The sequence below is a fragment of the Takifugu rubripes genome, chromosome 3 (genome assembly GCF_901000725.2).
Source record: "Takifugu rubripes chromosome 3, fTakRub1.2, whole genome shotgun sequence".
NCBI lineage: Eukaryota > Metazoa > Chordata > Actinopteri > Tetraodontiformes > Tetraodontidae > Takifugu > Takifugu rubripes.
Window position 1 is genome coordinate 4,534,421 of NC_042287.1, and position 26,588 is coordinate 4,561,008.

Genomic DNA, 26,588 nt, shown 5'->3' on the forward strand with positions numbered 1-26,588 from the left:
GGCGACCGGAAGCCGTTGGAGCAGCGATGGTGGGGTCATCCTAGCTGACGCGCAGGTTGAAGCGCAGATCTTCAGACTTTCCAGTCCATACGCGCTAAAAAAGGACCGTTCGAGGACACCTGAGCGCTTCCGAACACTGATATGACATCTCGCAGGTAAACCCCATTTTCTTCTGTGTCTTTTTAAAGCTGCGGAACGCTAAGCAGCTTTAGCAGCGCCGAACGAGCCGTCCGATATTGGACGGACAAGAATGAAGCCTGCAGCAAGTCAACGGGGACGCTTCAACTTTTTTATTCTGGGCTCCTATTTGCTCATTTATTAAAGGAACGTTAGTTTTGCTGATTGCGAAAGGTTGTAGAAACACAAAGTCTAATAGCTCATTAATTAGTGAGCCGCTGCTTCGCTGTATTTAGTCTGAATTAATGACCTCTGATTTTACACAGCGCCTCACGATTGCTGCACACTTTTATAATAGTGGTAAAGTTAATAAACTTCATCTCCCTGGCTACAAATTACCTTGTAGCTTTGTGTGACTCCACATAGATGCGCAGAACCTAATTAAGATAGTTTTTTTTTTTTTAGGTGTGTTTTTATCACAGCATCAAGTGTCAGGTCGTATCTTTTTAAAATACAACTATGTAAAATTAGCAATCACATGTGGCCAGGAGTCATAAGTCTGTCAGTACAGGGGGTTCCTAAATCTGCTGTGGGGGGAGATAATAATCTATTTAGTATGTTATGTACGTCAGCCCCTTACTTTCTTTATTTCTTTTTCGGTTCTATTGTTGTGTCAGATGGGGGACCCTTAAGACTCCCTCCCACTGTGCATAAATGAGCCTTTAGGGCATCGGTTTTTATACATTCATTATAAATTTATAATTCTGGTGCCAGAGTTAAGTGTCCAACGGCCCCCATGCTGGCCTGGGTGTCAAGGAAGCTTCCTGTTGATGTGTTAGGTAGGGTGATGTGTTACTTATGGTGGTTACTCGAGTGTAACAGTGTGTAACACTGGGCTAGCAGGGTGGAACTACAGTGGTGTTTAACAGGCGCGCCACCCAAGCGTGGCCATTTAAAGCAGATGTGCTCAACCATTTAGGACATTTCTCAACAAACTTTAGCAATTGACTAGCTATCTGACACATGTGCTTATAGAGGAATATATACCGAAATATATACCGTTAAAAATATATACCGTTAGATAGATAGACAGATTGATAGATGTACAAGTAACAGCTGTTTACAACACTATTTGTGAAACAGTTAAAAAACGTGGCACTCTTTTCAATTCAGTTAGGCTTTAGCTAAAGGCTGTCGTGGAAAATGATTTCCTCGCAAGGTTACCCCTGATAATAGTTTATCTTTTGACAATTACGGCTGTTGTGGATACCAGAAAGATGCAGCGTTGGCAAGGGAGAGTTGACAGTTGATACAGCCCGACTCTCTATGTATGGGTGGGAACGAAGCATTTAGCATTGTCCATGTGACTTTGGTGCTGTGAATTTACTTAGTTTTAGTTGTTGTTTTTTTTGAGGTGAAGTAGCACGCAGCGAATTCAGTCAGGTGCCTCTAAAATCATGTGGTGAAAAACCCATTTTCCATATTTGGCTTCAGAAAGATGAGTAGATGATGGCAGTTTGAAACAGTTTCTTTTTAGCGTTATATGATCGCGTGTCTACCTGCTTCCTCGTGCACCATATAGCATGAAATTGTGTTGAAATGAAGTTTTGTTTCCGCCAAACTTATGTATGTCAGACTTACAATCAAAGAAAAATCAGAGGCAAAAATAGCAAACATTAACTCTAAGGAGTCAAACCTCTAGGGCTTCTTTCTCTCTTCTACCAACATCTGCAACCCCCCCCCCCCCCAGTAGAAATTTACAATAAACGCTTGTGAGTTGACGGAGGGCCGGGCATTCACTAGCCCTCGGGGCTAACGTCAAAGCCAAGCTCAGATGGGAGATAGAGGAGGACACAGAAACAATTTCAAGTTGTTTCCATCATCTGTTTCCATGGTTTATTGCCGGACGAAGCGCGCGTGACTGTTACTCTGTGGCTCGCCGTGTGCTTCCTGAGCTAAAACGCTGAGAAACAATGCTACTGCGCGTTCCATCCTGACATAACAGACCTGCCCTCCTGTTGATCATATCGCCAGCCATTTCAGGAAGGATATTAGTTCATCATAATTATCGGGAAGGGCCTCAGTTTCCACATATTTTGGCATTATCGTGCTGGCAGTGAGGACGTACAGTCGTCAGGGAACCATTTTGTACAGTCTGTCACTGTGATCCTGATCAACATTACAATGATTAAGCATTGGAGCTAGTTCAACGTAGCCCAGTGAGCCGAAATAAAGGGTAAGTGTGGAATTACAAGAATTACACTCGCCTCAACACCCCCCCCCCCCCCCCCCCCCCCCCCCCCCCCCCCCCCCCCCCCAACTTGGGGGAGCCTTCATCTGCTCATTTGACCAGCGGAGAGCAGCGAGACACTTTTCTTGATAAGCCGACAGGAAAGTAGAGGCCCATGTGGAGGAACGAGATAGGACTGCCAACGTTTCCAGGAGCGCTCCAAAACCAAGTGTTATTTCCAGACACATGTTTTGCATTTTATTTAGACACAGCACAATGCAGGGCAGATGTTAAGGTTCTGTCAGCGTGTTGTACGCCGAGAATAGCCCGAGTGTTTGTTTGGTCATTCGCCGAATAATAGAAAGCACAACTAACGGGCTAATGCTGCTATTTTTGTCAGCCTTTAACTTCAACAGGAAGCTGTTGTCTCGTGAATAGAGCAGACAACACAACAGGAACAGTGGTCCCACCGATTAGGTTCTCCTTACCAGTGGAGTGGCAGTGTGTGAATTACACGTCATCCTCTTTCACTAGTCAGAAATTAGACCCTGAAGTTACTGCTTAAATGGTTTTCTTAAAATACTTAAAGGACCAGCCCTTAGGTTCTGGTTCAATAGATGATTTTAAGATGATTTATTTCATTCATTCCATTTCATTCATTTCATTAGCGTTATTTCACACTGTTGTTAAATGAAAGTTCATTTCTGAAAGCAAGACCTATCAGTTGTAATATTTATGACACGTGAAAAAAAGCACAATATATTACATGATATTCTGTAGAAATAACTCAAATAAATCTAAATAGTAATATTGCAGTTACTGTCGAGATAAATAATACATATATATGTTAAAACTAGTTGGAGTTCAATTTTATTTCTTGCCTTTCGACAGGTTTGATGAGAGTGTAACTACACATTAACACGATCTAGTTTAATGCTGTTTTAAAGCAGCGTTAATTTGTTTCTGTGTGTTTCAAGAAGTCTACCAGCCTAAAAACTTTTGGGCATTTGTCAAGTCAGCTCTAAGATTGCTTTAAATCGGTTGGTAAGTGAACACACGTGTGGTGATTGGCTGAATTAGTCATTTAGCTAAGCCTGCGAAGCTACCTGATATATTGCACAGGGCAGCAAAGCACGCAGCCATAGGGGCTGCACGAGGATTGCACCTCATGTAAATACCGGAGATCATCAGCTGGTCTAAAAATATCTGCAACACTACCCAAATCCACGCCCGGGCTCCGTCTGCGACCAATATAGCTGCGCTTCGGCTACTATGTTTATCGCCTTTTTGTCAGCATGCTCAGACTTGTGCTCTTTAAATAGCCGACCACGACTATATTGAACTTGAGACATTATGTAAGTGGATAGCGTTGTGGCTAGATGCACAGTGGCCCTGTTTCCACTCAAACAGCCCAAGGCACGAGTTGCAGGTCCCAGCTGCCGTTCTCTCCCTCCCGCATTGCATCAACTTTATTCTTTCCTCCTCTCTTGACATCCCCGCTAACCAAATCAGCCTATTTGTCTTTGTTTTCTTTTCTGTCCGTCTCAAGGCTCAAGGCCAGATGCAGGGGAAATGAGGGCGGGGAGGGGGTGGGGGGTGCTGGTGGCTGTGACTCCTATTCTTGGAAAGACTTGAGTCACTCCTGCTCCTCATGGTCTAAGGGAGGGAGGGGCAGCAGATGGACATGGCCGTAGGAAGGGCAGCGTGTTTAAACATCTCCCAATCTTGGGTTCAGGAAGCACAAATAACCATCTTACTACGATTGCAGCAAAAACCTGAACCAAATTACAACCAATAAGTGACTGTCTACCTGCATTTGCTCCCATGTAAAATTGTTAAATTGTGCAGGAAAATATGCCGCTGCCTACAAGCAAGCTGGATATAGATTTCCAAGCAAGCGCACACGTTTTATAGTACAGGTTCCTAATAAGCTTGCTTCTCCGAGTGTTTCTTAGTGAGGAATCATTAAAGTTAATCATTAAACACAGCGCGCACACAGAAAGAGAAAGGGCAAATATATCCTGTCCTGCACTTAGACAGCAGAGACAATCAGGTGTCACACTCACTGCTTCATTTGCAGCACAGAAATCTTATTTGGACCTTTGCAGTGGAAGTGATTGATCTCGCCTTGTGTGTAAAGGACTTAGTTAAAGCCCAGATCTGTGCAACAGGTGCAAAAAGTGTTAGAATGGTAATGTTAATTCATTAGAATGACATTCCCGGTACTCAGAATGTGCATGCATATCAGCATATGAAGGTTTATTCATTTTAAGTTGGTTTAACAGTGAATATTGCAGAGAATACTTGGCAGTCAGCAGCAGCAGTAGCTGCTCAGTGCTTTAATGCTAGATTCTTTAGTGCTTTAGAGTGCTATTTTCTGATGCTAACTGCCGCTGTAGCTTTGGTACTGAACAGAAGCGCGCTCGCCTCGGTAACCTGGCTGCCAGTTACTCACTAAATGTCTCTTCAGTTTTTCCTTTTGTCTTAAAATGTTAGGTTATTTTAAAAATGACCTGACAGGTGAATGGAACTTTGCGACAGAATGGAAAATACTGTGGCTTTGCCTGCACGCTGTTTATCTCACAGTGTGGTGGTGTGTGGTTGACGGCCTCTTTGTTCTGTAGGGTGAGCTGGATGCGTCTGTTGCTGAGCGATGCCTCACTGCCCCCCGTAACCTACTAAAATATGGCCTCACCCTAAATTTACGCACCATCGTTCCTTCAAAAGTGTGCTTTTTAATCATTTCGGTGACAACTGTGCTGAGGTGTGTTTCTATTTTTTAAATTTTAGATGACAAACTGAAGGTGATGCAATGTTTTTAGCCGTTCATATTTCAGTTAGTTGGGTTTATAAAAGTTATGCCAAATACAACAAAGGTCAGAAGTATTAAAAATAAAACCTGGCGTTTCATCTTAATTCCAAGTAATTCTTTTGTTCGAATTTAATCTTTAATTCACTCAAAGCTGCCAGACCCACTCCTGTAAAATTAATAGTATAACAGTGTCGTGCTGAATTGGCTGGATTGGGGGGGGTTAATCTTGCAGATGGCTGACTGTGATCCGGTGTAACTACGCCATGCGCAATTAGGTGTAATCTCCATGCACGGGCAACTCGAGTGCAGCATTCGGCCTCTAACCAAATAGCGACCTTGTGAGACTTGGCAGCCTCCGCTGGCCTGGCCCCCCGTTAGCTTCAGAGTGGCGTCTGGAGCGGCGCCATCGCAGCCCTCTCAGGGTACGAAGGGAAGAGACGGTGGAGCAGGAGAGCAGAGGGCACCCGTGCTGCTCGGCCAGAGCCTGTCACATTCATCTGAGGTGGCAAAAGAGACGGCTGACAGCACTGACGGGTGCTTGTGTCAGGCCTTCTCATGCTCACCCAAATCCCAGATTAAAAGGCTCCCTCCCCTTTCGCTCTCTCTCTCTCTCTCTCTCTCTCTCCCTGTCTCCACCAGTCTGTCGTTTCTCTGTCTGTGTCTCATTTATCTAACCCAGTAACACTTTTACAAGCACCCCCACCCTCCCACCTTCGTCTCTATATCTTTCTTGCTCCCTCCCGCCCTCTCTTGTATAACAGTGCCCAGTGCTGGATTACTGAACTCCGAGGCTGCTGAAGCGAGAGGCTGTGGCAGGCTTCGACCAGAATGGTGAGGTAGGGCACAAACGATCCCCTTCAACTTCTGGACAACTTTTCTGCTTTGAAATGATAGTCACGCTGTTGAACAACTTTTTCTTTCTGCTCATAAGTCTTCCCAGACTGCTGTTGGTTTTGCTAGCCTACCTGGCAGCTGATCTCAGGGTAACGTGCAGAAGTGCGCTTATTTATTGAATTTCTTCAGTTTGCATGCACTTAGTTTCAAGGTGGGCGTATCAGGATGTCTGGTTAAAAGAGGGCTCTGAACAGTCTAGCTGATATAGGGGTTGATAATGTGTGTGTGTGTGTGTGTGTGTGTCTCCTTCAGCTGTCTTTAAACCTGACAAGGTGAACAGATGTGCAGCTGTTGCTGGTTGCGAGTACGTTTGAAGCACCGGAGCTATTCGCCTCGAATCCATTTCCATTGTTTTGATCAATTTTTTGGAGTGAAAGCAGCACCGCAGCGAGAGATTAAAAGTGGATTAGCGACATAAAGCGCCCCCCCCCCCATCCCTTTGTTATTATTTTTCTGTATGAATCTGTGTCGGATTAAAAAACAGTACTACGAGTAATCAGTGCACCAGCTGACAGCCGTGACCCCCCAGTGCCTCGCCAGTCCAGATCATCTACGCGCGCTGCAGCAAAAGCTGCAAAGTGTGGCCAAACACAGCTTCGAATTTCATTTTCATTTTACACACGAGGGCTGAATGCGTAATTTGACTTTTATTCGGTCGTATTGCCGACCAGGGCCGGTTTATTTGGTTTGCGACCAACTAAATAATCCAATAAGGCGTCGTATTTCTGCCAGGCGAGCAATGGCAAGTGGATAAAAGTAGACAGCGATGTAACCTTTCACTGGTAAATGTGTGTTTTTGGTTTTAGTTTAAGCAGTAAAATAGATTAGATTAGATTAGATTAGATTCAACTAATCATAGTAATGGGGGGGGGGCACTTGATATTTCATTATTACCATTATAACCACTTTTTAGCAGTTCATTTTCTTTTTTATGTGATTGGCATTACAACAGTTTGAGTGTTACAGTTAAGAACCACTTTCCAAATCAGTCACAATTACCACACTATGGAAATATATTCTTTATCATGGATTTAATCTTCCATTTTTTTTATGTCCAAAGCTTTCCTGTTTTTAAACATCGAGTGACTTACTTAAAAGTCAGCCCTGTTTTTAGAAGGGTTAGAAAGCAGAAAAGGTGACAAACACTACCCATGGAACCGCACAGTGATGCATGATAGAGAACAGCACATATTTGCATTTAGGGGAAATGTTAGCTGCGAGGATTTAACGTAAGTAAAAAGTCACAGGGTGATCTAAGGCGTTAGATTTCATGTAAAGCAGAGGGCCTCTGCATAAACAATAAAAAGACCATCGTAGTCCTCAAACGCCACTGAGATATTTACACACACTTTTCCTTTCTATGCTTCTGAGTCATGTTCTGTTTACGAGCCATCACTCGCTCAGCCTGTTAGCCTCCGTGCTAAACCTCGACAGACACTTGGAACATCGCAGCTCGCTCTCTGCTCTTACGTTTCCATAACTAATCCTCTTGTAATCGGTTACAATATATTATTTTTAAAGATTGCCTCCTGTAATCTGCTCTTGGGATGAGAGGAAGCTGGACAAATCTGCAGTGTGGATAAGAGAAGTCTGGTCCAGATGTTTTGTCTGGTCTGGGAAGGTCTGTCTGTTGCAAGGTGGTCAATTCCACCTCGAAACAGCAGAAACTGTTAATCCGATGTGAATTAAAATGCTATCTATTAAGTTTTGTTTCTTGTTTCGTGTTTAATTATTTTGAACCTTTTTGTCAGGCTTAACGAGTGATTGTGTGATGTGTAAAATCCACTATATTTACTTTGTGTTAACTTAGAAAAGATTTATAGAGCTTCGGTCAGAACCTGATTTGATTGCTCATTTGTCACTGCTGAGGTGACACTAGTCTAAATTTCTATTATGAATTTTTCCTATAGCAGTTAAGATATCGTCTTCTTTGCTTTATGTTTATCTGGTGCCCTGGGCGCTCACCATGGGGTGTGCTGGTCCATGATAAGCCGTTACAGGGGGTAAGAAGGAGTGGATGAAGACTGGGATTTCAAATGCATGATTTCCATGAGTCATTTGGCCTTTGATTGGTGTTAGAAATAATCTGCATTCTTCATCTCGCTGAATCACATCATGATTCTCTCCAAGTCAAGGGCTGAAACTAAAGGTCCTTTCTATTTCACGTGATTGGGCTCCTGCTGGGGAGACATGAAATATCACAGAATTTCCTCGTCTACAACAATCCTTTACTTGGTCATTTATCAGAGTAAGTAGCAACAGAAGCGACACGATTACTATTTAAATAGGAGGCCATTTCATTAGATGTGCTGTATATATCTGAAAGCAAACTTCAGCATCTATAACAGCATTTCCACCTTTGCTACCGGGCATTGATCCTTCCATTCCTTATCCTTCTACTAATGGTATGTTATGTTTCGTGTTTCCTCTCACCCGCGTCTAGCTACAGCGGTGATTTCCCGCTGCATTCTTTGAATTTTGTATCTTGACCAGACACAATAACGCTGTGTGTCGTGTTCCACTGTTATGCTGTATTATCCATCACTGGCACCAAATTTGACCCCGATGGCTGTTTTAATCTTGAGCTTCTCCAAACTGGTGCTACAGGCCGCATCACAGTGTGTTACCTCAAACTATACATCAGTAAATAAAGCGAAACGCTTTAGCTTTCACTGAGCATCTGTCAAAATGAGATAAAGGAGTATTACATGTACCAGAGGTGCCACTTTCATGTTTATGGTATTTATATTTATATGTGATGTTTTTTTGTGAGATGTAAATAATTCTTTAAAAAGTTCCAGGACCACGCCGTGCAGACAGGACAAATCAGGCAGTAAACAAGGTCTCAGGAGTACCGCCAATAAATCATTTAGTTGCCCCTCAGAATATCCTTTTTATGGATCATATGTCATAGTTAATAAATAACCAATTACATAGGTCATTGAATAGGATGTTTAAACCATGTCAGAAATAATGCAACAACATGATACAGAGGAAAATCAATAAAAATTGAATTAGAAACCAAGTATGAGGAAGTGCGGAAACCCAGTGATTATTATTCTTATTCAATATGATTGTATTTAGTCATACATCCCCCATTCTATTTTGATCATTTTATTTTTATTGACTATGACAATGCATTTAGATATTTATATATGCAATCCATGATATAGTAAATGAAGCGTAGTATTTACGACACTGATTGCGATGTGTGTAAATGTGTTTTTTTTTTTCCCTTGACACACAAACGTGGCACCGGCTGGTTTAAAGGAGCTTTGGATTAACTAGCAGTGGTGCACAGCAGTTATGGAGATTTAACCTAATGATCCCATACTTACACATGAGCTCTAAATCCAGACAGCTGACATACAGCCACTCAGGGCTGCTGCTCCTGCTCATTCAGGAGATGTTGAAGGATACAAACAGGTTTTTTTTAGGTCACTTCACTTGCATTTGCATGTATACACTGTTTTTTAATTCTAGATGGCTTGATTGCTGTGTGTTGACCTCTTGCCTGAGAGTGATTTTACTGGTCAACAAACCTGAGACATGTATAGGATAAATATTATGTCGTATGTAATCCTTGCAGTACTGTAAAGGTTGGTTTGCTATGCCAGTACAGGACAGACAAGGTGGATATATGCACAGATTCATCATGTGGGGATGTTAAACAAAGAAGCTCTTTGCTTGGTCGTAAAAGACGTGCGTTTTTGATTTCCTTTTTATCCCCCTGCCCCCATTACGCAACTCTGAGAGCGTTTTCGTGTCTGAATGTGGCAGGAGACCCTCCAGAATAGCAAGTGGGCATGTTGATGATCACTGTGTCAGCAAATAAGATCTTTGAGCCTCCGACTGCGTAGGCTCGTGCTAAAACCATTAAACAAATCCATTGTGCATACTCGCGCCGACGCTCGAGGATTTTCAGCCGCGATTGTCGAACATTATAAAATATTACAGAAACGAGCCCACCTCCTGGAGGAGGGGGGAGGCATGTGCGCGCTGGGACCCAGGTTGCGGACTCTAAACTTCACTGTAACGGGCTACTGTTGTGTCCCTGCTTTTCAGGTGGTTCCATCCCAACGTCACTGGAATTGAGGCAGAGCAGCTCTTGTTGACGCGGGGTGTCCATGGCAGCTTCCTGGCCCGGCCCAGCAAGAGCAACCCCGGGGACTTTACCCTCTCTGTTAGGTTAGTCTTCACACATGACTTGTTGACATTACTGTGTTGGAGGACTACATTTCACTGCGTACCAATCTTTATTTTCTTTTCATCACTGTGCTTTTTATCTTGATTTTTTTTTTTTTTAAACTCATAAATCGTCTCATAATGCTGTCACAACATCACCAAATTTGGAATGTAACGAGACATTTTTTTGACATTTCCATTCAAAGCCTTTTTTTTGGGTTTAGTAGATGTTGTCAGTGTTCAATCAGATGGTGACTAATAGATGTGCTGCTGATTAAAGCGGAAAGATCCTCTGTCAGGAGCCTCTGACATTTCTCCCCACAGGTAGCAAGTGATGGAACATTTTGTAAGATGACAAATAATGGTTAATATGAGTGTTTATGTGGACACATGACAGATTTGGTCATACTTTCGCCCCCCCAAAATCTCAAAAACTCTCCTTCGAACAGTCAGAAACAGACTAAAGACAATGGGTGTCTTTTTCAGAGCAAAAATAAGGTTTAAAAAATGTATTAATTGGTCAAAGACCAGGACAAAAAACTGGCAGAGCACTGGAAAAAGTTCCAGACAGAACTGGGAAAAGGAAACGGGGCTCTTAGTCTGATGTCGCATTTAAATAAAGCTACAATGCGAGAGGCCTGTTAAGACTTTGACCTTCGCTGCCCGCAGCTTGTGTGCGTGTGCATATGGTCCGGTGTGTCGCAAATCACGGACGCCACAGGAAGGTTGCCGGGTTTGAGTCGTAGCAACACACTTTTGGTTTCGACAGATTTAAACGCTGAGGTCAAACGGCCAGTGTGCAGAACCTCCCCACGTGGTTGCAGTAAGTCACACTGAGCTGAGAGGGAAGCGAGGGGAAGTGCTGATGTAAAGCAGAAAGTGTTTGTTAAGAGACAATAGTCTTTAACTGTTCGTCTTTTGGCAGTGTGTCCTGTAGCCCATTGTTGCTAGTTTGAGCTAAAACTGCAATTATTTGCTCCCTTTATTCTGCCCGGGTGACTTGAAACAGTTCATTGACTCATACAGAGGACAATCGTGACGGTTTAAGGACAAAACTGAGCGAAACCACAAAACTATAACCTTCGAATACAGAAAAATGACTAAAGCCGGTCAAGCTAATTGGCTCATGTCTACATTATGACTAAAAATCATGCTAAGCTAACGTATGATATGGTGTGAAATCATGACGCAGATGGTAATCGCACCGTTTCCATCTGCTCACACACATATTTGGACTCCTATCATTGTGAGGACGTGTATTTTTAGAGAGATAGAGGGAGGGAAAACCTTATCAGTGCTAATTAGCCAGGCATTAACCAGGTTTCATCTTACCAAGGCCATTATGACTAAGAGACTTACTCTTCAGATGGAAATGGACACACAGGGAGTTTGTTGACCCCCTACTCTGGTTCTTATCTTGCCTTCCCTGCTTCTCCTCTTCTTATCTTTCCCACCTGTCCTCTCATCTCATCCACTGAGTGAAGGACTGGCTCAGCAGGTCTTTGATGCCGGGAGCTTTTGGAGGCTTTTTAAAATGTTATTAAAGCAGAGTGTTGTGAAACCCAAAGAGCACCAAAGAAAGAAAAGTTTGTCATATTTCACAGACGAGTCAAGTTGTTGAGCAGTTTGTTGAAGTTTTCTTGTTTTTCTTTTATGTTCTTTAAAAAAGAACATGGCAAAAGTTTTTTCCAGAGTCTCAAGAGGGAATGTTGGAGGAACAAATGAGCTCAGCGCATGATTTTTTTGCTGTTTTACGAAATGTTAGATTGGATTTGCTTAGATGTGTTCCTACTGCCGCCAGGCTTTTGTGTCATTCAAAATATTGTATTGCAAAAGAATCTCTTGGGAGAGGGTACATGTATTGACTCGGGGAGGGTGAAAATAACTATAACAGTCCGTACTCTAATTGCGTTTCCTCCTACCGGTAATTTTTTTCATTAGTTGGGTGTTTCCATATTTTGCCAAATCCTGTGATGCACAAATGAAACCACCACCGTTCAGGAAAAGTTATTCAAAAACTGAATTTAAGATTTAATAGGGCATGTATGTCGTAGTCAGGGCAAAAACATAATTATCTTTAATGTAAAAACAAACTGTTTATGGTAAAAGGGAAGTCTGACTGTAATATTTAAAGTATATTCTTTGTCAGAGCTGTAACGCCAGAGAAAAATAATATTTTATATATGTGTGTGCATTTTCTAAACAGCGTAATTGTTTGTCTTTGTTTGTAAAATGGTTGTCATCACAAACGGTGACATTCTATCTCAAGAGGTTCAGGGTGAAAAAGGAATAAGAGGTTTTCTGTATCTATTCAGATAAATAAGTGGTATTATTAACTGTAAAATCCAACCTTCTATTCCCAGACACGTGTATTTCACGTATTTGTACCTGAATTACACACGATAAACACACAAACAAAGACACAACTTTAGTCAGGAAACAGTTCTATATTTCATAGATTGGCGCTGCAGTTTTATCGGAGCCTGTCGTTTCCACCCAAGGAGATGATTTAAGTCAGGAGAAAAGGAATTGCAACACTTTTTGTCTCAGGAGCATATCATTATTATGATAGTGGGTTAGTGTCTTTAAAGTCAACAAGGATCCACCCTGTTCCCCTGTCACTTAGTCTTTCTTAAAAATTAAAATTGGCTGCTGTGTCGATGGTCATATTACACTCCCCTAATTAACCCAGCAACAGCAGACAACAGTCAACTTGTAGCGTCGTTATTACCGATAATTAGAAATGGAAGTCAAACAGGCCTTGAGAAACAAGAAAACAAACATCTTAAAAATGAAAAGCGTGTCCGTGGCATGAATGCTGAGCCATGTTGTCCGTGTCTGTCGGGGTATTTATAGCTGATGAGCACTTATTTCATCCACTCTGTTGGGAGGGGCAGTTCATTTACAAGCCTATGGCTGGCCTCTCAGTCTGGTAGCTGGAGCTGCTAATGTTCCACTGATTATATTTGTTTCACCTCCAGCGATGGATTTCTATTGTCTTCGTCAAACCAGCCGAGGACGCTTCTTCTCCTGATAGCAATATCTAGTTTACCCCAAGTATACTATTATATTTGCATATACAGTACAGTCTAAAATAACTCGATGTTTTAGCTTTTACAATACATCCTCATCCAGTTGTCGTGGAGGGTGTAAATGATGTAATATCACTGTTAGTTTGCTGCTGGTTTCTTCAATCGGGAAGATTTTTCTTATTTGGTATTATTTTCTTTATTTATGTATAGCTATGTGTTGGGGGTGCCACCTTTCCTTCTTTTCAAGACACAAATGCTGCAGGCTTTCCCCACCAGATATGCAGTGATCAGGACCTTAGTGAGATCTTCAGAGGCGTTCACAATGAGAAAGCAGAATGCGACGCAGGCCTCCGGAGCGATGGAAGGTGTCAGAAATCATCCTGAAGAAATCGGTCACTTCATCACTGAGCTGCAGACCAGTTAAAGCAAATAATCAACTGGGAACTTCCCCACGGTGTATTTTCCAGTAGGCCCATTCGTAGCATCCCGTTACGTTAACAGGAGTCGTTTACCTTCGTAGATGGCTGTGGAAGTTCCCAGGCTGTAAATGATTTTCATCAGAAGACCATCAGTAAAATCCATCACCAAAGTCATCAGCAGCAGAGAATGAGAGGCATTTTAATGTATTTTAATTCTTATAATACACATATTATATGTACCCTATATTTACATAATTAAAAAAAAAAAATTAGAAATATGTCAATGCATGTAAACTGTTCGTAAAATTACCCATTTTGTATTTTGGATCTAAATTGACCTTTTTGTTAACATTTCACAATTATTTCTATTCACGTGAATAATTCTCTATATTGAACTTGTTCTTTAGTCATACTAGAATGAAATCAAATTTATTGGATGTTCATTATATGTCAACCCTTGAATGCTAACATCAGTTAGCAACATCAATCACATGACAGTTGTGTTAATTATGCCATCAGAACCCAGTTTTCCTACCTCCAGAACTCTAAAAAGAAGATTGACTCACTTTCTGACCAAACTGCTGCCTAGCTGTGCAGGAAGGCTCTTGGCCCAGTGACTGACAGCAAAACAAAGGCTGTAAAAAGTAGTTTTTCAACTTAAAGTTTCTCTTGGAAATCTTGGAATCTCGCGGAGTCCAGACTTTGGAATTTATGAACTCTACAACACTGACCCATTGCTCCTCCTTGCTATAGCCCTATAGCATTAGCTATAAGTAAAAAGACCTTTTTTTCTGTGTATCAATCAAAACAAGATGTATCCCAGTCTATATATCCCAGATAGAATCCGAACCCAACCAGCATACAAAGACCCGTGAAGACACTCAGTTCAGGATCTATTTCACAAATTCACTTTGGGCTCAACAAAACCACTCTTGTTTTGTAATGAAATTATTGGACAAGCAATCTGATGCAAAGAAAAACTGCTGATGTATGTTTGCGTTACATCAATATGGCAAAGGGATGTGGCCGGGAACTGAATGGGAGACTTTTGTGCTCATTCCACAGTTAATGGCGTTACATTCAGGATTGAGTCTGAGAGTTAAGGGGGAACCTCTAACAGGGCCTACAGACCACTGGCAACCTGCCACCAGCCACTAACACAGACCAAACCCAATTACCAGGAAATACTGAGATGGAGGAGAGAGAGAGAGTGAGACGGGGCCTTTGAATGCACGGATGAAGGAAGGATAAAGGATACTATATTGTGAGGGGTAGAAAAAAGAGGAAGTTTATGAAGACAGCAGGAAAAATGCTGGCGTTAATAGAATTTATGCCATTTGATACAGCCATTATCAGACATGAGAGGTAAAAGTAGTGTACGTTATCCTGCACATTATCACACATTAAATACCCAGCTAATGCCTCCATAATGCCTATAACTCAGCTGTATGTGTGCACTTTGTTTGCACTTTTATATTTATTTTTTTTCTTTGAAAGAAACATATCTCACTACCTCCAAAAATTACTAAAGAATTTACAATATACATTTAGAAATGGAACCTCTGAGCTGTATCCTGTTCCTCGCTTGCTTGCAGGCAGATATTTTATAAAGTGTAACTGTGTTTTGGCGTGTTTTCAGACCCTAAAAATGCAAATTGGTGCCAATTGTTTTCTGCCTTATCGGTCGTAAAGCTCGGGATCTGCATATATTCTCTTCTGTTGTTCCGCCAGCATGGCGGCATTTTTCGCAAATACCTTTTAGATGAATACAAAAGCTGATCAAACGAAGGGTTTATCCCTTTGCAAGCAAATTATAGAAGTGGAAACACACAGGGTGAATTCATGCCTGGATAAAGTGGATCAGTAATTTCAATTTAGCATTTTTTTTCTTAAAATACGTAAATATATATATACAGAAATATCGAAGCTCATATTTACCGTAAATGTGTTGCTGCAACGTGAAAAGCCTATTAAAGAATAGGCAACATCAGTAAAAAATGATGTTTATTCTGTGTGAGCGGCTGCTTGAGGTGTGTATGAAGGCATGTGGTCAAACCTTTTAGTTCATATACCGTGCGCATAGCTGTGTGCACACTCCCTGTGTGTGAGAAGAGAGAGGATATTACCAGTCTTTCCCCCCCTTCCCCTCACAGACGGAGTGATGAGGTGACCCACATTAAGATCCAGAACTCGGGCGACTACTATGACCTGTACGGCGGTGAGAAGTTCGCCACGCTGGCTGAGCTGGTGCAGTATTACACCGAACAGCAGGACCTTCTACGCGAAAGGAACGGCCATGTCATCGAACTCAAGTACCCACTTAACTGCAAGGACCCCACTTCTGAGAGGTGTCTACACCTACACATTCCAGAAACACCCACAAAGAAAAGCTAGGTTAGATATTTGCTAGGTAAAGACTCATTCTGGCCAGAGGAGCAGCTAACGCTGAACTAGTCTAGTACATAGTGGACGGCTAAGTACCCAAATGCATTCTGTGAGGCATTTTCATCCTAAAATGAACTGTAGGCTTAATATTGAACTGCATTTTTCTTTATATTTGCACGTCATTTGCATGAGTCGTTCACAGATCGATAAAAACAATGAGAAAAAGACGTGTGTTAAGGATTGCCTGACGATGGCGCGAGATCTGTTCCTCTAATAGATGAAATGATCATAATTAAGTTCGTCATATGTCATTAGGGTTTGCGGTGAAAGGTTATAGAATTCCTAAAAAGCATCAACACTTTAGTCATGCTGTCTGTGTTGAATGCTGTTTTCTGCTTGCCCGCTTGTTTAGATTGCCTCCCAACAAGTGTTTGGCCGCTGCAGGCGGCTGTTTATGTCTACTAAAAATGATAAATTTCGGACCCGATACTACAAGGAAGGGCCTGAAAACGCGCTCTTTTTTTCTACACCACCAAAAAAAATAATGCAGCTTGTTTTACAGTAAATTCTCTGAAAGCTAATAACATTGAATTGCTGTCAATGTTTCTATAATGAGCACGTTGAATGTTTACATAAAGAGGCTCTACAATGCGGGTGCATCTGCCCGTACTGCTGCACTCCCACACATTAAATCCAGGTGTAAAGCACATCTACATTTGGAAATGGCGGAACGCTCCCAAATCATCCCACAAACAAAGTCGTCTTTTACGATCGCGTATCCAAGTACAAACATCCGTTGGGAGAGTACACAGAGGTTGGCTACAGCCGTGTAGTTAATAAACACACCTCCATGTTCACGCACATGTACGGCTCAGTATCGGCTGCTGTGCCTGTATCCGCCCACACGCACAAGTTATTGTAGAAAACCACACACTTATTTACATCATAGGCTGCAAATGCATATCAAATGTATTGAGCATCACTTTGTTCTGAACATTGTACACTTTCTGTGCATCTGTATATGGTTTATGTGGTTTTTCCGTTCCGCACCTCTCTTTTCGCAGCCTCCTACACATTTGTACTCACCACGCTGGAAAAAAGACGAACAGCTGAATATGCCTTTTTTTTTCACATCAGCGACAGAGTGAGGCTGCAGCGAGTGACACTTTTACTCCGGTGTAGGAGGCTACTCTCTGGAGATAGAGATGATTTGAGCCTTTACGATTTCCCAATTTTACTCATGAGAAAAGCATTTTATTGCTCATTTCAGTTTGAGTCTTTGTTTGTGTGTTTAATTGTCTTATTTACGGTAAAAAACTGCTCAAGTCGGGGACGAGTTTCCCCGCCCCCACAGTGGCCAGAGACTCAGACAGAGAGGGCAAAAAAAGGCTAAGCCCTTTCTCCTGCAGTGTTTTTAGAATATGTGATGTCCAAGAATCTAAAAATGTGCATTATTGTCGGGCAGGTTATTAAAGTAAAAGGGTCTCTTCTCCAGGTGGTACCACGGGCATCTGTCTGGGCGAGACGCAGAGAAACTGCTGACAGACAAAGGCAAAGCTGGGAGCTTTCTGGTGCGAGAAAGCCAAAGCAAACCAGGGGACTTTGTTCTCTCTGTGCTCACCAATGAGGAGAAGCACGAGAATCTGGACCGCAAGACGAAGGTCACACACGTGATGATCCGATACCAGGTGAGGGAACTGTGTGAATGAGGCTGCCCGCAGGTTAATGGCTCACCGCTGTAGTTGAACAGCCTTTTTGTGCACAGCAGGACGGTAAATACGACGTAGGTGGCGGAGAGAGGTTTGACACCTTAACCGACCTCGTGGATCATTACAAGAAAAACCCCATGGTTGAGAAAAGTGGCATCGTAGTGCATCTCAAACAGGTATAAAAGCATGTAAACCAATTGATGCTTTAGCGTGAAAACGTTGATTTCTTTGTATTTTCCTGATTTTAAAAGCAGAATTCTTTTTTGTGTCCACAATAGCCATTTAATGCAACGAGGATAAATGCAGCCAACATTGAGAATCGGGTACGAGAGCTTAATAAAGTGGCCGACAATTCCGAGAAACCCAAACAAGGATTTTGGGAAGAATTTGAGGTAGGTGATCACAGTAGCTGCGTGACCTCAGTGTTGTCATGTGGGAATAGATAGAAAAACTGAATCCAAGAATTAGGAATTATTGTTGTTGTTGTTGTTGTCATTGTTTCAACTTCTCATGTTGCTGAATGGCTTATTCTCCGACCACCTAAACTATATAAAAACTGTATATAGAGGAAAACGTTCTTATTGTAGACCATTACTTTTACTATATTTACTTTTAATGTGTTTTAAATTTTGTTGCTAACACACTTTATTTCTGCTTATTTATTAACGCTTGTTAGGCTGTTGATTATTCTTTGGTGTTCTTCGGCGTGGATCTTGTTATTGTCAAAAGGTCAAAGTAGTAGCTGTTGATGAGTTAAAAAACAACAAAAAAACAAGAATATCAATACCTTTATTCACTTCTATCGTTTGAACATTTGTGGCTTCATTTAAAAATCATTTTCTATTTATGTGTAGCATTTCAATGAAAAGGAAAAGTACAGAAATATCAAGCTCTTTATCCCCTGATCCTGAATTTCCCGCCACATGTTAGCATGTGACAAAACAAACATATATTATAAATGCCACACCTTCGTCAACACGTCCACAGTGCTTATGTTTGCACTCTACTGTGACCTCTTCTGTTTTCAAATGCAAATTACATCACAAGAGTGCAGAACAAACAGGAGCTGATGCTACAGTCAGTCACTGAGCGTTACTGTTCAGGCTGCTTATGTGTGAGTGGAGGAACACGTATTAAGTCATGAAATCTGGCTTTAAATACTGAAGACTATACACTGTGAACTTAAATCAAAATGACGATATTGTAATCAATATTCAGAAACTTGCTGAATCATTAAATAATGTGGGTTCTCTTTGTTTTTCATCATCTTGACTTGAAATTTCCTTTTCATGTGCGATCAGGTTCTTCAGCAACAAGAGTGCAAACTGCTGTATCCCCGCAAAGAAGGCCAGAAGCCAGAAAACAAGAGTAAAAACCGATACAAGAATATCCTGCCATGTAAGTCTCGCAACAACCTGCCATTTCCTGTCTCTCCATCTTCCTGTGGAAAGAGTGACACAAACAGACAGCCGACAGGGGCCCCGGCAGAGCGCGGAGACGCTGCTTTGATAGCGTCACAGCGACAGCTCAATTGACGTCGCGTGTGATCTCAGGCGACTTCAGGCATTTCGTTACACCTTAATCACAGCGTGAATTGTGTTTCCAGTTGACACGACGAGGGTTGAAATCATGGAAACAGACTCAGATCTTCCTGGTTCAGATTACATCAACGCCAACTACATCAGAGTGAGTCGATTCGGCGTCACGCTGGGATTCATGTTTGTAAAAAAAACAAATCGTTTACACGCGTCTGCTAATATACACAGTGAACGCACATTTCAATGTGCATGTGAATGCACATTTAAACTTATTAAAATGCTGCAACATAGAGTACGCACGAAGAGGGACGGCACGTGAATGAAGGCAAAGTCTTCATCGCCACCCAAGGGTGCCTTCAGAATACAGTCATCGACTTCTGGAAGATGGTGTATCAGGAGAACACCCATGTGATTGTCATGACCACAAAGGAAGTGGAACGGGGACGGGTGAGTTCTCCTCCCGGGCCGCCTTGCAGACTGCTGGTGATTTTTATTTATGTGTAAGATTTGTAACATCCATAAAACAGGTGACAACAGCATCATTCCCACCCAGGCTGCAGCGCTGATGGGTTTTTTTGGGGGGTTTGCTTTCATTGATTTGGATTATGGAGTTCTGTGAACTAGTATTCACATTACGAGTAGATGTCATGAAGCGTTAGTCAAACACCTCCACATATGAGGTATTACATTTTAAATGTCCTTCACAGAACCCAAGAAATAAAACTCCAATGCGGGAACACAAACTTTCCAATATGTCTTTGCCGGGACAAATATAGTCACACATTTGATGTTACTGAAAAGCTGCTTTCTAAAGTGAGATAAACTGTCTAATCGGAGCCACTGTTCTCTCTTTTCTTTTTGCTGGGGTTTTAGAACAAATGCGTGCGTTACTGGCCTGACCTCCACGGCACCAAGGAGTTTGGGAAGGTGTTGGTAAGGAACGTGGACGAGAGGCCAGCGCAGGACTACATCTTGAGGAAGCTGGAGGTGACCCGTCTGGACAGGGTAGGAAAACCTGCTGCTACACTGACCTCGGGTCAGCACTGTTTGTTTAGCTTCTCACACACACACACACACACACACACACACACACACACACATGCACACACACACACATGCACACATATTAATTCCTGAAATGTGGAATCATGGTATTTAACATGTACTCTTTTTGATGTAGCATGCAGCTTTAATCTCTCTCTTAGGTGACAACATCGTATTCAGCTAGGACAGGTACAGAGCTTCAGATCACTTTGGGTTTTCCAAGTTTTGATACAAACTCAGTGGATTACAGTAGAATTTAATAGAGTCTATCACTTATCACCTATCAAGACTAAAGCCGGCTGAGAAATCACCTTTTAGTTCTTTCTATGCTACTAGACAGCGATAAATAAGCACCACAGACTTCATTTTGGGATGCAGCATTTTTCACTATTGACAGCAGGAAATCTGCAGCACAGTAGTAATGAACATATTCTAAAATTAAAGGAGAAAGTGGAAAAAAATAACCTGAAAATGTCAAACTTTTTAAAGAATGTTTCTACCTTTTTTACATTACTTTACTTTTCATATGTTATTAGAAACAAAAATGCAAACACATTTCCATGCATGTAAATTTAAATGAAATGAATCTTTCTATTTTCTTTTAATGCCCCTTTGTTCTTTTTGTAGAAGGAACCACTGAGGTACATCTGGCATTACCAGTACCTGAGCTGGCCAGACCACGGGGTACCCAACGACCCTGGTGGCGTTCTCTGGTTCCTGGAAGAAGTCAACCGCACACAAAGTACCATTCCAGACACTGGACCTATTATCGTTCACTGCAGGTACAAAACAGTCAGAAACGGTGTGCTGTAATGTTGCTGTGAAGAAGTCGCAAGAGCATTTTTCACTGATTCCTCAGTGTGGTCACTGGGGGGCGCTGTCACAAACGGTCAAAACTACATTTCACCCCGTCACAATCCATCTGTTTTCAATACATATTCATCAGCACTTTGTTTTTTCAATAGCTGATGCATAAATTTAGTTTAATCCACAAAAGATCTGTCCGTGACCAAAGTCAGAGTCCTGTCACGTAAACAGGCAACAGAACACATCTGACTCATAAATGTCAACAAACACCTACGTGAGAGATACTGATCACATCAGTGGGACACTGTCAAGTTGACCTCATTTTCAAGTAAATATTGCAGCCTTTTAAAATGTGGCAGAACAAACAGGTGTATTAATGTGACCTCACCTTTCTTCTCTCCCTTTACTCTTGGAAATTACTTCTATGACATGCATTCACTATTTGAAAGTTGCCCTTTCTGCCCCTGCAGTGCAGGCATCGGCAGGACAGGCACCATCATTGTCATTGACATCCTTATAGATGTCATCAACCGCCAAGGTGAGACACATAAACCAGAAAACACGCATTACCACGACAGTTCGACAAATATCCTGATGTGTGTTTTCCTTGTTGTTGTGCTTGTGTTTATATGCATCTGTGTTCCAGGTCTAGACTGTGACATTGATATCCCAAAGACCATCCAAAGGGTCCGGGAACAGAGATCAGGGATGGTGCAGACTGAAGCGCAGTATAAGTTCATCTACATGGCCGTGCAGCAGTACATAGATACAGCTCAGAAGAGGCTGGAGGAGGAGCAGGTAGCAACCAACACTCCATCCAACCAACACTCAAATCAATCAATCTTTATTTATATAGCATCTTTTACAATCAAAATTGAGGGGAGGAGAGGAGAGGAGAGGAGAGGAGAGGAGAGGAGAGGAGAGGAGAGGAGAGGAGAGGAGAGGAGAGGAGAGGAGAGGAGAGGAGAGGAGAGGAGAGGAGAGGAGAGGAGAAGGAGAGGAGAGGAAAGGAGAGGACGGACACAGAGCACAGAAACACATACAAAAATATACTATATTGCACAAGCCGCCGGCCGAGTGGGGTCGGAGGTCAGTATGCAGCTCTGAAGGCAGCTGTAAATGAATACAGAAGGGGGGGGGGGGGAGAAAAACTACACAGGAAACAGCATTACTAGTCTACTTGATGAGGAGGAGGAGAGGAGAGGAGAGGAGAGGAGAGGAGAGGAGAGGAGAGGAGAGGAGAGGAGAGGAGAGGAGGGGAGGGGAGGGGAGGGGAGAGGAGAGGAGAGGAGAGGAGAGGAGAGGAGAGGAGAGGAGAGGAGAGGAGAGGAGAGGAGAGGAGAGGAGAGGAGACCATGACCCAGTGGGGTGACAGAGGCCTGTCAGGTGATCATGTTTCCAGACCCCGGCAGCCTTGGCCTATAGCAGCATAACTAAGATGTGACCTAACGATTAGACGACCCCCTAAGTATGAGAATCTGTCTGTCTATGATAGTAACTGAAACTATAGAATTAGTAACAATAAGCTTTTTCAAAGAGGTAGGTTTTAAGTCTGATCTTAAAAGTAGCGATGGAGTCAGCCTCCCGTACCTGGACAGGGAGCTGGTTCCATAGCAGGGGGCCTGGTAGCTAAATGCTTGGCCCCCCATTCTACTCCTGGAAACTCTGGAAACCACAAGTAGACCAGCATTCTGAGAGCGGAACGGTCTATTGGGCTGATAAGGTATCACTAGCTCCTCCAGGTAGGATGGAGCTAGGCCTCTGAGGACCTTGTAGCTCAAAAGAAGGGTTTTAAAAATTATTCTAAATTTATCGGGCAGCCAATGAAGAGACGCCAGTACAGGAGTCATGTGATCTCTTTTGTCAATACCTGTCAGAACTCTGGCTGCAGCATTTTGGATCAACTGGAGGCTCCTTAAAACACTCAGAAAACACATCAGCTCCCATCTGTTCTGTGTACAAGGTTGACTGTAGCAGCAAATAAATCAGTCAAACAGCTGTTTGTTTGTGTCACTGTGCAGAGGAATAAGTTGAAAGAGAGGGAATATTCCAACATCAAATATCCTCCGATGACCAACTCCAGATCCAAATCCAACATGGCATCCTCCCGCTCCTCTTCCGTGTAAGTAGAGCAGCGCTGCTCGCTGAGCATCCGAGCCGGAGGATAAGTCGCCGCTTATTGTCCCCCTATCTCGTCACAGCATGACAAACGATGATTCATCGAGCGTGTACGAGAACATCAACTTTAAAACCCCTCAGACGTCTTTTAGCAGCAACACCAGGAGATAAAAGCATCTGTGCGGCTCTCCGTGTTCCTCCGCCTGCCTCTCTGTAAGTCCTACATGCAAACATTGTTTAACCCAAAAAAACGGCCTCCATTTCCTGTTCTGACTAACAGAGAATTCATTCAGCTTTTTGGGGAGATTCACGACAGTTGAACAGTGATTTCCGTTTTAGCCTGCAGTTAAATGATTTTAGCTACTTTCTACTACTAGCTAGTTTCTACTGATTCAGAGTACAATAGTTTGATCATTTTGAGAAATATTAAGACAATAGAGTCAATCCAGGTCCAGAAGTGCTAATTGTGTCCAGCTTTTTCTTCCATGTTTTCAGTTATAATGCCCTACTATTTTGGACCCGAATATTCTGAGCCTCTAAAGGAGTGTCGCTCTAACAGTCCCGTAATTCAGATTTAATCTTGCGTAATAGTCTAAGTGGACCTGGCAGATCGAGCAGATGTCACAGATGAACTGGAACAATTAATTGTCTCAAGGTGACCGGCTGCAAACGTTTCTTGAGTTTCAGACTGGCTGGCTCGTGCTTTTAAGGCAAAAGCTGCCAGAAGCTCCGTGTTGGACTGACTCAAAGTGACAGCAGCCATTTACTCTGCCGGTCTGCGTCTGCTTCAGTTTCAGCGGAGGTGTCGCTTCATCAGCACCTGGAAGACTCTGAGGGGAGAAGGGAGGAGGGCGTTGCTCTCACTAAGGCCCGTATCATGGACCCTGTCTGGGCTGACAGGGGCAGACTGACCCCTCCCTCGCTGCCGACCTGCCGGAGCGAAACTCAGACTGAACCCTCCGTAGAGACGAGGACTCTTCAGCGAAGCACTTTCACTCAGGACCCCGCCCCGCCTCCTCCCCATCAAACCACCATCTCGTCCTTTAAGTGCCTTTTCACAGAACGTGTCTGTAAACTAACCTTCCTGAAACGCGGCGGCGTTCTCGCAGTGACTGTAGAATCACGAGAATGCGGCGTGAAGAACGATCAGCCGATAGATTTGAAACGTGGCGCCAGCCCCCAGGATGACCCGACAGGACGGCGCGGGACTCCAGAAGAGGTCGACGCTAAGCTGTCATCCACTCATCGCCACAAAGGCTTCACCGTCCCCGCGTCTCTGTTTTCGCTGACTGTTATTTGAACTTTTGTGACGTCTGTCCCTCCAGCTGTGGTAGTTCTTGACGCAGGGGCAGTTATGTAACTTACTATAAATCCCTGAAGCACAGGCAAGGTTAAGCCTTTTTAACAACTCTCGACATCCTTTATTTCAGGTGTAAACATGGTCTCGTTTGTATTCTACTTTATTTAATCTGCGTGTTTTCCTTTTTTGTTGTTGTTCTTAACGTGCATGAGATCATGTCCACCAGCAGAGTAATTCGAAGGGGGAAAGGAGAACATCCAGGCCGACCACCGCTCGCTCCCCCGCTTTGTTCGACCGACCGTCCTTGTTAATCAGCAGGTCTGATGCGGCTCAACATCTGTCAGAGGAGCTCGTCACAAGGAGACAAAGGAAAGGGAGCGATTACAGCGGGCCAGATGGCCATCTGCCTGAGATTGAAGAATAGATTTGTCTCCAAAAAGTAATTTAGAACATGGCTGTAATCCAGGCTTGATGATAGTGGAGCGACTAAGCTGGTGTCATTGATGTAATAAGGAAGAGGGTGGTGCCTCACAGCAGCGAGCCCTCCGCGCTGTCTAGCAGATTGTTTGCTATTTTTAGCCTCAAGGATCATCATTCAGTGGTCTCGCTGATGAATTTAGGTGAAATTCTGACATTGTTTTGAAATGTACTCGACGGATGGTCCTCAAAATGTTACAACCAAGAAGATTAGAATGTCTCCTGCTTTCGTTCTTTGATTTTGGGTTCAGATTGAAATTATAGCCGCACTTGCTTCTGTTGATATCATTCCTGTTATACAGCAAACAGGTCAGAGATGATCACTGAACTCGCCTCGTGTGTCTTCTAATCGCTACGAAATATGATTCTCACAATAAAGGAAAAAGCCAATCTGGTGGCGACTGGCCTGAGAAATGAAGGGTTCCTTGTTCAAATCCCGATGCGGACAAAACATGGAAGGTGGGAGGTACCGGGACACCTTCAGGACACTGCCGAGGTATTCTTGAGCAAGGTACCGAACCCCCAAATGCTCATATAGGGCCCTGCGATGAGCTGGCGACCCATCCAGGGGTGTGCCCTGCCTTCGGCCATACACAGCTGGGCTAGGCTCCAGCACCCTCCCGTTACCCTGAAGGGATGAAGCGGTCAAGATAAAGAAATGAAACCTTCAACAAAAAATGTATTTCTGAAGACGTCATCCTCTCGAGGACCCGACATTGATGTATTTTATTAAGATGTGCACACCAAATGAAGTCCTCCACCATTTTCAGTCCCCCCCGCCCCCCTCAGCCCTGGATTTCTAGCCAAGGTTTCTATTTTTGATGCTAATAAAAGAAAACTCAATTTTCTGAAAAGCCGAAGTGACGGCCCAGACCCCTTGATGTCCTCGAGTTGAATTTAGACTTCTCCCATTTTTTTTCCCCCCCTGTCTGAACTGTGATCACTGTTTTATGGATGAAAAATGACTTTACTCTGTGTGTTCCTGAACCGCTGTCCATCATTTTGTTTCTGGGGTTCCTGCCTCTGTGGGTTTGTTTTCTATGACATCAATACTTGAAAGTGTGAAACTGCTGAAGCGGGAAAGTGTTCATGGTAGCGGACTAGACTTTTTTTTTTGCCGTCTGTGTTTGTTTTACTTCTGTTTGTTTTGCTGGTATGTTTCAAACTGTATTTTTACCCACTCTTGCATTTTTTTCGGTGTCTGTTATAGTTCATGTTAATTATTATTTCACCATCTCTGAGTTGAAGCAATGTCAATGGAGGCCTGCAGTAGCGACATGGTATATCCTCTCTGCTTGCCCTCTGATGTTTACTTGAACATGAAGATGTTGAGCTGATTCCTCGCTCTGTTGTTCAGAGAACGCATGACGTAGAGGCTTTCCTCTTCTTGCACTGGCTCTGCCCAGATGCCTTGTTATGCTGTCTAGGCTAACACTGCTGATGCTATTAGCAGCCAGTAAAGGCAACAAATGGTTTTAAACACATAGGTTAATAAATATTTATATGGCACGAAAAGTTGAA

General features: G+C 42.9%; 1 protein-coding gene across 3 annotated transcripts; it reads left to right on the forward strand.

Moving 5' to 3' along the window:
- On the forward strand, nt 1-26,588 carry ptpn11b (protein tyrosine phosphatase non-receptor type 11b). Of its 3 annotated transcripts, none has more exons than XM_029833486.1 (16): nt 1-155; nt 10,119-10,241; nt 15,843-16,037; nt 17,570-17,762; nt 17,840-17,959; nt 18,062-18,175; nt 19,085-19,181; nt 19,390-19,469; nt 19,613-19,768; nt 20,195-20,326; nt 20,993-21,147; nt 21,643-21,710; nt 21,819-21,970; nt 23,194-23,294; nt 23,374-23,503; nt 24,082-26,588. In XM_029833486.1, the coding sequence occupies exons 1-15, from the start codon at nt 142-144 to the stop codon at nt 23,459-23,461; spliced, it is 1,788 nt and encodes a 595-aa protein (XP_029689346.1). In that variant the 5' UTR covers nt 1-141; the 3' UTR covers nt 23,462-23,503; nt 24,082-26,588. The 3 variants fall into 3 exon arrangements, with proteins under 3 accessions (XP_029689346.1, XP_029689347.1, XP_029689349.1); XM_029833487.1 differs by having other exon boundaries at nt 17,843-17,959; XM_029833489.1 differs by lacking the exon at nt 1-155 and adding an exon at nt 5,866-5,995.

Bases quoted from the DNA above. Each gene is read 5' to 3' on its own strand.
- ptpn11b (XM_029833486.1), top strand. The intron at 10,242-15,842 runs GTTAGTCTTCAC...TTCCCCTCACAG, and splicing joins GACTTTACCCTCTCTGTTAG to ACGGAGTGATGAGGTGACCC. The intron at 17,960-18,061 runs GTATAAAAGCAT...TGTCCACAATAG, and splicing joins TCGTAGTGCATCTCAAACAG to CCATTTAATGCAACGAGGAT.